At 44.6% G+C, this 14,014-nt stretch overlaps 1 protein-coding gene across 7 annotated transcripts in view; it reads left to right on the top strand.

Annotated features, from left to right (window-relative positions):
* LOC110503843 (breast carcinoma-amplified sequence 3) overlaps positions 1-14,014 on the top strand; it is a 350,355-nt gene that overhangs the window by 12,884 nt on the left and 323,457 nt on the right. For all 7 annotated transcript variants that reach the window (XM_036961229.1, XM_036961230.1, XM_021582400.2 and 4 more), the window contains exons 6-7: positions 1,514-1,595; positions 4,679-4,751. In XM_036961229.1, the coding sequence (XP_036817124.1) occupies positions 1,514-1,595; positions 4,679-4,751 (155 nt within the window). The remainder of the gene's footprint in view (positions 1-1,513; positions 1,596-4,678; positions 4,752-14,014) is intronic.

The following is a 14,014-nucleotide window of genomic DNA, read 5'->3' as shown; positions in this document are numbered from 1 at the left end:
TTAAGACACGCGGATTAGGGCAGCAGTATTGTGATAATGCACATTTCACTAATTTATTGCAAAAAAAAAAAAGAAAAAAAATGGGGTTTAGTGCTTAAAACAATGCACCATTACACACGTCAGAGCCACTTCAGACCACGCAAGTGTTCTGACCTGACTATACAAGCCTCTCTCTGGGGCCTAATGCAGGGGATAACCTTGCATCTCCATGGCATAGAGCAGGGACACAGCTACCAGATGTATTTCCATTAACAGTTCTCCTTGCATCTGACACATAAGTAAAGATGGGAAGCAACCTACAATAACCTAAAATATATTGGTGTCCTCCAGCTATAGATACTGTAGCGTCCCAGAACGACGGGATATAGGCCTACACAGCAGATGTGGTGGACATGTTCAAAATGTCAATGTGTCAACACTATTTCCAGAACAGTATCTATCTTCTAACCTATTATTCTTGAGTTACTATATGTTGGGCTATGTTTGATCTCAGTTCTGTTTAAAGCATTTTAGATGTCAGTCATCATAGCTCTTTTGGAAGCCATCAGCTGAGCTGACTGACTGGTTATCAGACTCTGCAGCCCGTTCTGTTCTGTTGGCTCGGTCACAGAAAGAGTAGGCAGCTTGTTTGCATCGCAATGCTTTGGGGACCTTTCTTGGTGGCTATTAATGTGCGGTTTGGCTGGCACTTCAACCACCAGCCCCCCCTCCTCGACAAGCCCCTTTCCACGCAGTTGGAATAGATTATTTTGCTTACAGTGTGAACAAATCTCTCTCTGTTCCGGTCAGGGGCCCCCACATTGTCTTTTGACTTTGCCCTGCTGCCGACTTCTTAACCCTTTAGCCTCCATCCAAACCGGAGCTGTAAGTTTGTGGTTGTGTGGCGTTGATAATTCTATCAGTACTGTAGGTATATGGAGCCGACTTGGCTCCTCAGGACACTGAGGCTTAATTGGAAGTATGGCCGTATGAATTATCGGAGTGACCTCTTAATAAAGATACTATCTCTCTTAACTAGTGGTCACCCCACCGAGCGCATGGAGTTTAGTATCATCAGAAAGAACAACTCCAGCCCTGCTGACTATGGCCAACTGTTAACCGTTTCTTATCAAGTGTTTCCCCTAACATTGTATAGGCGGGCTTCCCCCCTGCCGAGCTCTATTCCCTCTGTTCAGCTGGTGTTCGCTTGTCCAAGTGTCTTTGACGAAACGACACCGCAACCACAGTAAAATAACAATGTCGTCTTTTGCACACCAACTAAAGCCTTTAAAAAATATATATACATTTGTTAAATTTCCTTTCCTTTATTTAAAAGCAATCAGAGTAAATGAATGGTTTTAGACTGAGCGTTCATTGTATGCATGTATATCAGAAGGCCGGGAGAAAAAGCTGACCAGCCACTGTAAAATAGTCTCAAAGCTTTTGACTTACATTACACTTACATTACACTTACATTTACTTGTTATATTGTTGTTGAACTTGCTCTATTCTTTTTTTCCCCTCTCTGTTGTAGCTGGGTGGGGAGGCCCAGGAGCTTTTCTCTGTGCGCCACGGACCTGTGAGAGCTGCCCACATCCTGCCGGCGCCCCATATCAGTGAGTATTGCTTACCTCTGCCGTCTTTTTGGTGTACCCCAACATTTCGTTTTTATGTCGTTCTACGGGTTCACATCGGACTGTCTTCGAATGTGATGCACATTGTAAGCGACGTCGTTCCCAGCGACTCAAGTCCCCAAGATGCTGTCGTTCTAGAAATCAGTAGAAAAGCTGAGCTGTTTTCAGCTTGTCATGCCACATGAACCTTCTGTCTATCCACGTTAGACAATATTTGTCCACCCAATCTGCAAAGTGGAAGAAAAACGCTCTGCAGTTGAATTGATGCGTTTTGAAGGATACTGGTCTTGTTTTTCCTCTGATGTGGGTTTCAACACGGCCATGAATCTCTACTCCTCCGTAAAAAATGTAATCGCTTAAACTCAAATCTGTTCTCGCCAGCGCTCAAGGACCGCTCTTGAAACTAAGTTAAGTGTGTCACAATTGATGCTGTTTGTGTTTGCAGTGATATACCATGCATTAATTAAAGACTCCCCGGTTTGTCAATAGTCAGGAGCCCCTCTCTTCCTGTTCCTATCCTAATATTAAAGGCAGTCCTGTAAGAATGATTACTGTTGGCCTCAGCTGGCTCAGAATGAAGTGCCAGAGCCCCCCCCCCCCCACCAGCATTTCTCGTACAAGTAACTCATTGGCCGCATTGTATTACAGGGGTAATAGCATTTCTAAAGGTTAGGTATGGAAGAGAAGCAGGCCAGGGAAAAACATGTCCAAGGTTTTGATCTAATCATGTTCAACCAGAGACTTCAAAAGGAAAGCAGAGGGGAAATATCACCTCAAGGTTGCCTATGGACTGCTCTCACAGACAGACACAGTTTTATCTAATATAGAAGCATAAGCATTCACATCCTCTAAAGCCGGTACACAATTTGATTTCCCTCGTTCCGCCAATGAGTTATTCTCCAGGCATGAAGTTAGAATTTTCTGTCACTGCAGGTATAATTCAGAAATGAAGTGAAAAGCACAAAACTCTAGCATGTGGCGTTCTGGTGAGAAAATCAGCTTTTTGTTCTTGCTCTGTGTTCCGGTCCTTTGGCAGATTTCAACAATGCACAATGACAGCATTGAAAGGGCCCTGGACGGGGATGAAAGCCACAGACAGTAATAAGAAGCAGCAGATACCCAACACATGAGAAGAGTGATTCTCTGACCGCTAAAATAAAAATGAATTGTACTAGCGGGGGAGAGAGAGACACTGATTGCAATCTGTTATACCCAGCCGGGCGCAAACACTGTTGCTCTGTGGTGAGCTGTTAAAAGACCAATTGTTTTAGTCGGGATCCTGGGTGGGCGGGTTTGGAAAGTCCTGAAAATAGGTGTCGGTTCAAAAAAGTCAAAAGGCCCCTTCCCGGAATAGAGGCGGAAGTTGCAGTTTTCCGAAGAGAGCGTTCCGTTTATCAGTCCAGCATCCCAGAGTTTGTAACTTATGCTCTTTTCTTCCGTCCTCTGGTATAGACCATACATACGCCTACCAAAATGATTCACAATACAATAGATGAGCATTGATGACAAGTGATCCTAATATGTATGAGTCCTTTGTTGATCTCTTGAACAGTAGAGTGGATGTCAGTAATAGTATTGTGTTTTTGTGCTGTGTTTTTGTTTCTGTGCTGGACCTGAACTCCTATGACCCAGAGGTCCAGCCTCCATATTAAAGCCCTAATTACTGAAACAGCTCTGGAAATTCTATAATTTATAACGGCAAACATGTTAACTTTAGACTTGCCTTTCTCTATAAATGAGATAAACACGCACTCAACACTCAAACATACGAATGTCGAATGGGCAAATGTAGATGCGCACACAGTCAACGCTCAAACATACAATTGTCGAATTTGTATGTCGAATGAGCTAAACTATAACTCTGAAATGACAGTCCATTCATAATCAAAGCGCAGTCAACACTAGTAATGAGATCTTAGATCTTTTTCTCCTGACTGTATTTACAGAAACTGTTTATTTTCCTAAATGCATTGTTCAAATGAAACCCTTTGGTCTTTCGGGGTAATCATATTTGCCTACAGCTCAGTATGGTGACCCCGTTGTAATGTTTGATGACAGAAATATGAGTGCAGAAGAAAGGCTGTGTTTGGGAGTGTTAGGGGTTTGAGGACGGCATGTTGGCTCTCCCACACTGCACGGTCACACCACAGGAACTCACAGTGATTACTGTCAGGGCTAAATGACTCCCCTCCACAGGCCTAACATCTTCTTCAATCTGGACTCCCACTACACGCACACACACACACACCGCATCCCTCCACTCCCTCCCTCCCAACACCATCTTTAAGAATGTGTCAATTAAGGGAAATATGGGCTCTGTAGACTTAATGCAACATGTTTTCTCCTCCGCCCTAAATTTGTGTCCCAAATGGCACTTTGGCCAGAGCCCTATGGGACCTGGTCAAAAGTAGTGCTCTATATAGGGAATAGGGTGCCATTTTTGACTGAATCTAAATATGCCCACTTGGCTTTTACCATACTGTAATTTCCCCTCCAAAACCAAAAGAATTAAACACAGAGGGAGACAAAACCCTCCTCAGCTTTGAAGGCGTTCTCTTTCTTTTCCCCCCTCTTGTTCCTCTCCTCCATACCGAGGGGAAAGATGGTTTGAGTTCAACATGTTGCGCAGAGTGCTATTTCTGGTCCTCTGTCTCTCTCCTCTTAATGTCTTCCATGCTGGTATGTTAATATATTTGATCCCCATAGGTCTTCATGTGAACCTGGGCATTATTTTGTGGTTGGTGGGGATGAGTCCTCCCAAGTTGACAGGAATGAGAGGGTCTCTTGTTTTATTTTATATTTTGTCTCCATTTCCTCTTCCAGAGTTTTTTGGGGGTATAACTTGATTACAGAGCTGCTGTTGTAATGTAATCAACACGCATCCTGCTGCGGTAGTGTTGGTTAAGTGGAGTGGGTGGCTCTGGCAGGCTGGGCCGGGCCCACTTCACAACAGGCCTGTCTCGCATGCATATGGCCCGCTAATGATGAATGTTCCTCTTTGTGTTGGTCAGTTGTTTCACTGCTCTCGGTCAGTCCCTCATCATCCTTCTCTCTTCTCCCCCTAGGTCCGCTGATGATTGATGGTTTTGCGGACAAGAGGCCTCTCCTGGGGGTGTGCAAGAGCACTGGGTCCTTGGGGTGAGTACAGTACACATCCCTCATCACATCGCTTCCTGGGATATGGGATGGGTTATGCTGGGAGATGCAGTTTGGAGGGTGGTGTCTGATATCAGCGACTGACTTGACTGAATCCACAAAAGTGTGTGGGTATATATGTGTATATATACAGTTGAAGTCAGAAGTTTACATACACTTAGGTTGGAGTCATTAAAACTCATTTTTCAACCACTCCACAAATTACTTGTTAACAAACTATAGTTTTGGCAAGTCGGTGAGGACATCTACTTTGTGCATGACAAGTAACTTTTCCAACAGTTGATTACAGACAGATTATTTCACTTATCATTAATTTTGATTCACTAATTCCAGTGGGTCAGAAGTTTACATACACTAAGTTGACTGCCTCTAAACAGCTTGGAAAATCCCCCAAAATGATGCCATGGCTTTAGAAGCTTCTGATTGGCTAATTGACATAATGAGTCAATTGGAGTTGTACCTGTGGATGTATTTCAGGGCCTACCTTCAAACTCAGTGCCTCTTTACTTGACATCATTGGAAAATCAAAAGAAATCAGCCAAGACCTCAGAAAAAAAATTGTAGACCTCCACAAGTTTGGTTAATCCTTGGGAGCAAGTTCCAAACGGCTGAAGGTACCATGTTCATCTGTACAAACAATAGTACACAAGTATAAACACCATGAGACCACGCAGCCATCATACCGCTCAGGAAGGAGACGCGTTCTGACTCCTAGAGATGAACGTACTTTGGTGCGAAAAATGCGAATCAATCCCAGAACAACAGCAAAGGACCGTGTAAAGATGCTGGAGGAAACCGGTATAAAAGTGTGTATATCCACAGTAAAACGAGTCCTATATCGACATAACCTGAAAGGCCGCTCAGTAAGGAAGAAGCCACTGCTCCAAAACCGCCATAAAAAGAAATACTTCGGTTTGCAACTGCACATGGGGACAAAGATCATACTTTTTGGAGAAATGTCCTCTCGTCTGATGAAAAAAAAAGAGAGTTTGCTGCACTGAAAGTAAAGGGGGTGAATAATTTTACACGCCCAACTTCTTAACACCCACACGCTTAACCCGGAAGCCAGCTGCACCAATGTGTCGGAGGAAACATCGTTCAACTGATGACCTCGTCAGCCTGCAGGCACCCAGCCTGCCACAAGGAGTCGCTAGAGCGCGGTGAGCCAAGTAATGCACCCCCGGCCAAACCCTCCCTTAACCCGGACGACGCTGGGCCAATTGTGTGCCGCCCTATGGGACTCCCGATGATGGTCGTTTGTGATACAGCCTGTGTTCGAACCCGGGTCTGTTGTGACGCCTCTAGCGCTGCGATGCAGTGCCTTAGACCGCTGCGGGGCTTTTTACACTACAAACCCATACAGATCCGATAATGTGAGTTTATATGTAATTCTATGTGCAAGCACAGGGCCTTCCAATATTGAAAGAAAGTTGCTGTTCCTGATGACATCAAATAGCGTTACAGTCCATTAGCTCTCAAGCCAAATCAATAGCCTTTCTCCAGTTTCCACATGTGCTAACCATGGCTGCTGGTAACCATGACCACTGGTAGGTGTGATGTGCGTCAGTTGGCAACAAGGCATAGTTTTATTTTATACGGCTCGCCTGTTTTCGATGCTTCTAAGAAGTTAGTATATGTATGATAATAGACTCATGTCTGGTCTAGTCGTTGTATTTCTCTGGCCTCCCTCTCACTGATTGGTCACAGACAGACCCACAGTGGAACCGGATTGCACAACATGTCAACGTGACTTGCATACTCGGACTACGTCTGCAATGACACCCAATTTAGTAGTGCCCTGTATAGGGATTGACTCTCATTTCAGACGAAGCCTTAACATGAGTTCCCTTTCCCATCCATCCTTCCTCAAATGCCTGATTTAACAAGGAAACAGGTCAAGTAGTTGTTTTGATCTTTCGCTAGAAAGAGGGTAGAGTAGGGTAGAGGAGGGTAGAGGAGAGGAAGGGAAGGGAGCAGGTAAAAGAAGAGAGGAGATGAGCGGGGAGGAGAAGAGATTTGAAACTTCCATGTGCTAATGGAATGTCCTGTCTCTTTCGCCAGGGTGTCAATCTTTATGACGTTTTCCCATTTAAAATGTGTGGAAAGGAAGGGGGAGACCGGCTCGGGCCCTTGGTTGTACTGCCTCACATTGATGTTACGAGGTAGAAATCTTAAGTACATTTGAAAGCTGGGTAGTAACAGCACCACAAGCCCCCCCAAATACATACATAGAGAGGGAGGAAGGCAAGGAGAGAGGAGATTAAGAAGTTATGTGGCACCTTGGGAAGCCGGAGGAGTGGGGAATGGCTGGCTGGTGGAGAAGAGTAAAGGTAAGAGAGAACCACAGACGACTGCTCTGCGCTCTTCTCTCCATACCCTGCAAAGGCTGCTGTGAACTCCCCCTTTCCCCTCTTCCAGAACAGCGAAAACATAACTCGATATTTCCTCCCCAGGAAATGAAATAAGGAAGTCTGTCTTCGGCTGGGCTTTGATGGAGACCACCTTCCCCATGTTTTTAAAGGAACACTGCCTGCTCCTCTGCTTCCTTTACCTCTCTCCCCCTCTGCTGCCTCTCTCTCTCCTTCTGCCTCTGCCACCGATTCTGGCTCTGCCTGGCCCCTCCTCGGCCTCTGTACTGCCTCTTTTAGTCTTCTGAATGTGTCCTGGCTGACACGGAGAGAGGAATACAAACAGGGAGGGTTTGGCTACTTCGCCCAGTGACTGACGCTCAGCACTAATTCTGAAAACATGCTTGCTGCTGAAAAGCCCAAACCCTGACATCTGGCTGAATGGCACATCCAGACTGGGGCCGTCCTGACCCCCGACCGACAGAAGTGTTTGGTAAATAACACTACATTAAAAGATGAGAGAAACTCCCCTATGGCCGCAGCACAGTTTTTCCGTTCGGGCCGTTCGTAAACTTACTAAGGTCCTCACACAGTTTTTAGCATATAATCATTTTAAATAACAGCTTTTGTCAACCAGCAAAAAGGATGCCGGCTTGACACTTAAATGGAAAACAGATTGGAGTCTTGGCCGCGAGAGCAGCGCTGGTTTTGAAGTTGGTTCAGTCAGCTCTAGGCTTAGATTACAAGATTTGCAAATTAAAGGAAAACTAGAAAGTCAAAAAGCATCTGTGCCTATCCTTGTATTTGTGAACTTCTAGCCAGGCGCACTCAACATAATTTTATCAATGGAAAGGATTATGCGTTAAGCCAAAACAATTTATAGATCGAGTGATTTTCCTGACGGCAAAGTACATATGTGTCCCTTCACGCTCTGCGCCAGTGGGGGAATTAGTAAAGAATGCCTGTGTGCCATCCTGTGGCAGCCCTTGGGCTCTGGTCTGCCTCCTCCTCACATAGTATCTGGAAAGGATTTGTGTTTCCAGCCCCTGCTGCTGCTAGTCGTTGTTATTATTTTCTTTCATTTTAATTAGGTCCGCAGGTATTAACATTCAGAACATTTTAAGACTGCTCTTTGTCAATGAATGCAAATCACAGAGGCAGGGGGTGGAAGGTGGAGGCATGCTAACTGTTTGTTGGTGTTTTTAGGAGTGGGAGCATACATACACTCCCAGGGTGAAAGTTCAGCAGGGAAGAAGAAACGTGCTTTTGTTATCACTTTTTGTTGTATTGCAAATGGCACTCTATTCCCTGTATAGTGCACTACTTCTGACCAGGGCCCCTTACTTCCCTGTATAGTGCACTACTTCTGACCAGGGCCCCTTACTTCCCTGTACAGTGCACTACTTCTGACCAGGGCCCCTTACTTCCCTGTACAGTGCACTACTTCTGACCAGGGCCCCTTACTTCCCTGTATAGTGCACTACTTCTGACCAGGGCCCCTTACTTCCCTGTATAGTGCACTACTTCTGACCAGGGCCCCTTACTTCCCTGTATAGTGCACTACTTCTGACCAGGGCCCCTTACTTCCCTGTATAGTGCACTACTTCTGACCAGGGCCCCTTACTTCCCTGTATAGTGCACTACTTCTGACCAGGGCCCCTTACTTCCCTGTATAGTGCACTACTTCTGACCAGGGCCCCTTACTTCCCTGTATAGTGCACTACTTCTGACCAGGGCCCCTTACTTCCCTGTACGCCCACCCCAGATTTCCAGATGCACAGAGGATGTGGGTATGACTTTTATTTTTTATTATAATTTCTTTTTGACAAATAGTCTTCTGTCACCATGGAGATTACGGATGGATTCGTATTTTGGGAGGGTTCCGGCCGGCCGCGACACATTGTGACTCCCCCGTGGGTGACGAAATGCTCAACATGGCTACCTCCCAGACTGTAGCCAGTAGCAGCCTGGAAACAGTCAGCACCAGTGAAGGAGGATACAGTGTATGTTTTTCTTGTTTACTTGTACACTTATTTTATTCAATATTTACCATAACCAGTGTTTTTGCTGCTAGACCTTTCAAGACATGGATTCAGCACCAGGACACAGCTCTCCATCTGGCTCCTGTAAACCTCCTCTGGCCCCTGTGGACCTCCCGTGGACCTGTCCCTTATAACTCAGGGCTCGAGGGTCAAGGCTTTTCACACCTCAACAACCAGGCCGGTGTCATGCCCTTTATCTCAATATTCATTACAGACACATTTAGCACACAGTTTTTAATCTGACGCAGGAAGATGAAAGCTATGTGTAATTTTAAATGACACCCGTCAACAACAAAGTGAGATTGATCCTACAAGAGAGGGATAATGTCATGTCCCTAATTTTGTCTTTATCCCAAAGCTTTATCCATTAAGTCCTGTTGTCACCTAATGCCTTTATATTAATTACAGTATTGCAGGGAAAACCCCACTCATTCCACCATACATTTTCGAAGAGACTTAAGGGAAAGCCTATTGTGGTTCTAAGCTGTGCTTTTCATTGCTATTTTCATGACAGGTTTAGCCATGGTAAACGCGAGGTATCCCTCTCTAAAGTGTATTAAAGGGTAAATCTCAGAGCGTTTGTATTAAAGAGGCACCAGATTATGGGGATTTGGGGAAGTGATGCTTTTGAAACCAGCATTAGGCCTTAGTCTCCATGATACACACACTCACTCCCCAGCGGGGACACCGCTACAGTCACAGTGCTGTCTTTTGCGGTCCAGCCAACCACAGAATTTATTATGATTAAGATAAAGCTCAAATAGGGACATTTTTCTTTATTTCCCACTTTTGTTAGTTTTTAATTTGTGGGTGGGAATGTCATGCTGTTTTTAAGAGTTCTGATGAAATCATTCCAGAACCTTTTGTAATGTTAGTCTGTGAAAACGGGAATGCCTGTAATCTCAACTAAACCACCTTTTAATTTTAGGCCACACACACTTACATTTACACATAGACACACACACACACTCAGCGCTTACAGAGGGCAGTCTCTGGCTTCATTTCGAAGCGTTGATTTTGACTTCAACGTCTGTTTTCTGTCGGCCCGAAAATATGTTCTGCCTCGCCAGTTTCCCCCTTCAAATGGGAAGTGAGTTTAAATTAAGTGGTATGTAGTGGAAGTGGCAGACCATTTTTTTTTTTACAGGTCACAATGAGGCATAAATACTTTTCAGTCCACAGTTCATTCAGCTTTTTTGCAGTATGTTTTACAGTCCTTTCATGACAAATGTAATGTAAAAAATCTAATCAGAGCGTTTCAGTTTTGTAATACTGAAGGTGTTGTTCATCAACTTAGAATTTTAGCCACTTTGTATTAATATGCCCTATATTTCTATTAAGGGAAGTAGTGTATTCTTTTCCCCAAATATCACATACCACTAACTTCCAACTGCAATTACTTTGGTGTGTGAGGATGACAAGAAGTGAATGGATGGAAACCAGATGGAGTATCTCATCTGGTAAAGAAAACTTCAGCATACTGTACCTCACTAGGGATTTGAACATGGCACTCTCTAGTTACCAATACATTCTCTCCACCAGGAAGCTGTTGTTCTGCATGTGAGTAAGAAATGGACCAGGGGGATGCTATGCTATTTAGCACACAATCTCTTTTCTCCTGTCATGGTTAGGGTTAGCCCCGTGGGCCCTTGTCAGAAGTAGTGTACTATACTGTTTAAGTAATAGGGTACCATTTGGGATTCATCCATCCCGTGTCATGGATTCCTCTCCCTGTTGACCGTTCCTCTGAGACAGTCTAGTCCAGGTGCAGCTAACTTCTGCTTAGATCTGTGCGCTGTCTGTCCTCTGTGTTTTCCGTGCAGACTGGGACACTCGTATAACTCAAGGTCTCCAAGGATAGGAAGACCCAAGCCTTTTGAAGAGTTTTAAAGCAATTTTCCTTATTTTCTTTTTTAAGATGCTGCAGGGCAGGTAGCCTATATCTGTATTGTTAATTACCGACAAGGCTCGTTGACATTTATTCAAAGCGCAATTGTTCTTTTTCGTGTTGATGATGTAGTATTACTTTATAGAAATATAATTTTAGTAGTATTCAATTCTCATCTGACACTTGACTGTAAAGCACAACTCCATGTGTTATCACAAAGTGCACTCCTCAGTAGTGTTCATAACCATTTTGGACAGAGGCAACATGTTGTGTATTTGATATCAAAGCATTTCGGTATAAAGCATACAGGTTGAATTACCTTGGTTTTAAAGCCCTGTCAGATTTGAAAGTATTTTTTGTTAATAATACCCTTTCTGGCTGACTTGTTGTGGTGTTGTTCAATCTTCCTTGAACATATGCTGCTACTTTTATAGTATTTTACTATAGGATATTTGACACCACTGTGCTTCTCGGTGTCACAGCTGAAGTATAGGAGTGAAAGCACACTTGACCAGATGCTGTTTGGATGCTACAATTTCCGAGATGTCTCCAGGTCTGACAAACAGAGAGTTAGCTCTGCCACTTTCCACAGCAGATACAGAAGGGCTACATAGGTGGATGCTGTGAATTGAAACGCAGCCTATGCAAAAATAGATCTTTAGCTTAAACTGACTGTTTTTGATGGCGATTTTTGTTGCACCAGTGTGCCAATAGACTAGGTTTTGACCAAGGGATTTGTGCAAGCGCAGACACACACACACACACTGGCGTGGCGATGTGTTTCCAATATGCTTGTTGGTGGTGAATGTACGGTACTGAATGAAGAGGAAATGTATTTCTGGCAGGGCTGCAGACATGGAGCTGTGGTTGAACTTCTTACCCTAATTACTTTCCCGCTAATGCCAGCGGCGTGCCGGAATCACAGGCCCCCCCCCCCCCCCCCCCTGAGCTGCCTCTGATGTGGCCGGCGTTTGTTGTGTGTTGAGGGTTGTGTTCCACAGAGGAGGAGGGGAAAGGAGGACTGAGAAAGAGAGGGAGGGGTAGTCGGCGAGAGAAGGAAACTTAGTGAATATTGTGACAGAATTTGTCTCTTTTCTTCCAGTACCACCCACCTCACTTGATGCCTATGAAAATAGAGTAATTGTTTTCGTGTGTGTAGAAGTAACTGTTATAAATCTATGACTCACCAGTCTGATCACAGTCCAAAGATTAGTTCAACCAATTTGTCCAGGCTTTACTTGTAACATGTTTTTCTACCTATATGGTTCACCCATAGTGTATGCACATCCCAACAATTACCCAGATAATAGTATATAGATATAATAGAAATACTCTCTAGTCTTGGTCACTATTGTATAAAATACACCCAAAGGCCTATAGTTTATTGCACTGAAAGCCATTGGCTGATATGTAGGTGGTCTATGACCCGGGTGGCATTCCTAGTCTCTGGGCACTCTGACCCTGTCCCCTCGGCCCTTCCAGCTGAGACTCCAGGGACCAGGCCCAGGCTGTATTTGTTTAGCATTTCCTCAGCTTGTAATTGTCTGTTCGTATTCAGGGAACTCGTAAAGGGCTCAGCTCTGAGCTGCAGTCTGAAACGTGGTGACGTCCCCCTCCTTGTAAATGCATTTATTTGCTTGCTTTTTAATTCCCCTTTAAGGCTTCCCCAGTTCCCCTGCTGTCTAGCCCACTGCAGCCCGCCACATGAAGTGTGCGGTTTTTATCCATCGGTTCCGCTCAGGTTCATAAAATAATAACCTTCCCGGTTCCGTTGACCAGAAGCCAGACGTTCCCTCCCGGAGAAGAAATGCAAGCCCAGCTCACAGCGCCGTCGTGTTGAAGCTAAAATAACACATGTTAAAGACGTCTTTCATGCAGGAAAAAACCCTTGTGATTTAAATGGCATGCATCTGACATAATGTACATAATAACCATTGTAAACTGACGTGTTGCTAAAATGAAGACTCTGCCTCGGTTGTAAAAGTCATATAACCGTTCTGTTGTGAATACATTTTCCAAAATGGTACAGTAGCTAGTCTATAGCAGGCCAGATAAAACAGAGCTGTGCTGGACGGTCAAGAGACCCAGAAACATGGTGTCATCCCAAATGACAGCCTATTCCCTAGATAGTGCACTAATGTTGACCAGAAATTAGTGCACTATATAGGGAATAGGGCCCTGGTCAAAATTAGTGCACTATATAGGGAATAGGGTGCCGTTTAGGACGTACACGTCTGTTTTACTAGCTTGCCCAGTGGCCGTTTGAGGTGGAGATAGATGGATGTAGCAGGTGTGGATCTCTGTCTGGCTGCTTTACAGCCTACTACCCAGTAATTAGCAGTCATTTAGGATTGCTGTTATATGAGGGAAACCCTTCATGTTAGAAGTCGACTTGGGCCAAAACCAACTCTTTCCACTTCAGCAGGCTTAGACTTTCCTCCAAAGGTCATGGCCGTTGCCTCAGTAGTGTGTGTACCTCTATTTCAATGTGTGTGTGTGTCTAAGCACATACACAATCTAAACTTTTTTTATGATTTTACAATCACATCTCTCGCTCTCCCCCGCTCTCTTTCTTTTTCTCTCTCCCTCGCTCTCTCTCCCAACTGCTTCAGTCTCCTTCCCACTCTCTGCATCAATTCAGACCCAAAATGGCCAATCCCAGTAAATAGTAATTGACACATTGATCTCATAGGCCGTAATAACAGTCCTATTACTGAGGCTGAAGAGGGCGCTCAGTGTCACCTTAACATGTTACTGGACTGACATCTAGCCCTGATCAATGATAATGATGATTTAGCCTGGCTTTCAACCCACGCCTCCGCAGCCCCAGCACCAGGAAATCACATTACAGCTGATCCTGCCCTGGCTCCATTAGAACACCGCCATTTGTTAAAATACTGCCCAGGCCAAAACAATTCAACCGGGGGCCATTTTGATTCTGTAATAGAGGGACAGGCGGGACATCAT

The sequence above is a fragment of the Oncorhynchus mykiss genome, chromosome 24 (assembly GCF_013265735.2).
Source record: "Oncorhynchus mykiss isolate Arlee chromosome 24, USDA_OmykA_1.1, whole genome shotgun sequence".
In the NCBI taxonomy this organism is placed as follows: Eukaryota; Metazoa; Chordata; class Actinopteri; order Salmoniformes; family Salmonidae; genus Oncorhynchus; species Oncorhynchus mykiss.
Note: the sequence above shows the minus strand (reverse complement) of the source record. Positions and strands in the feature narration are given on the sequence as shown.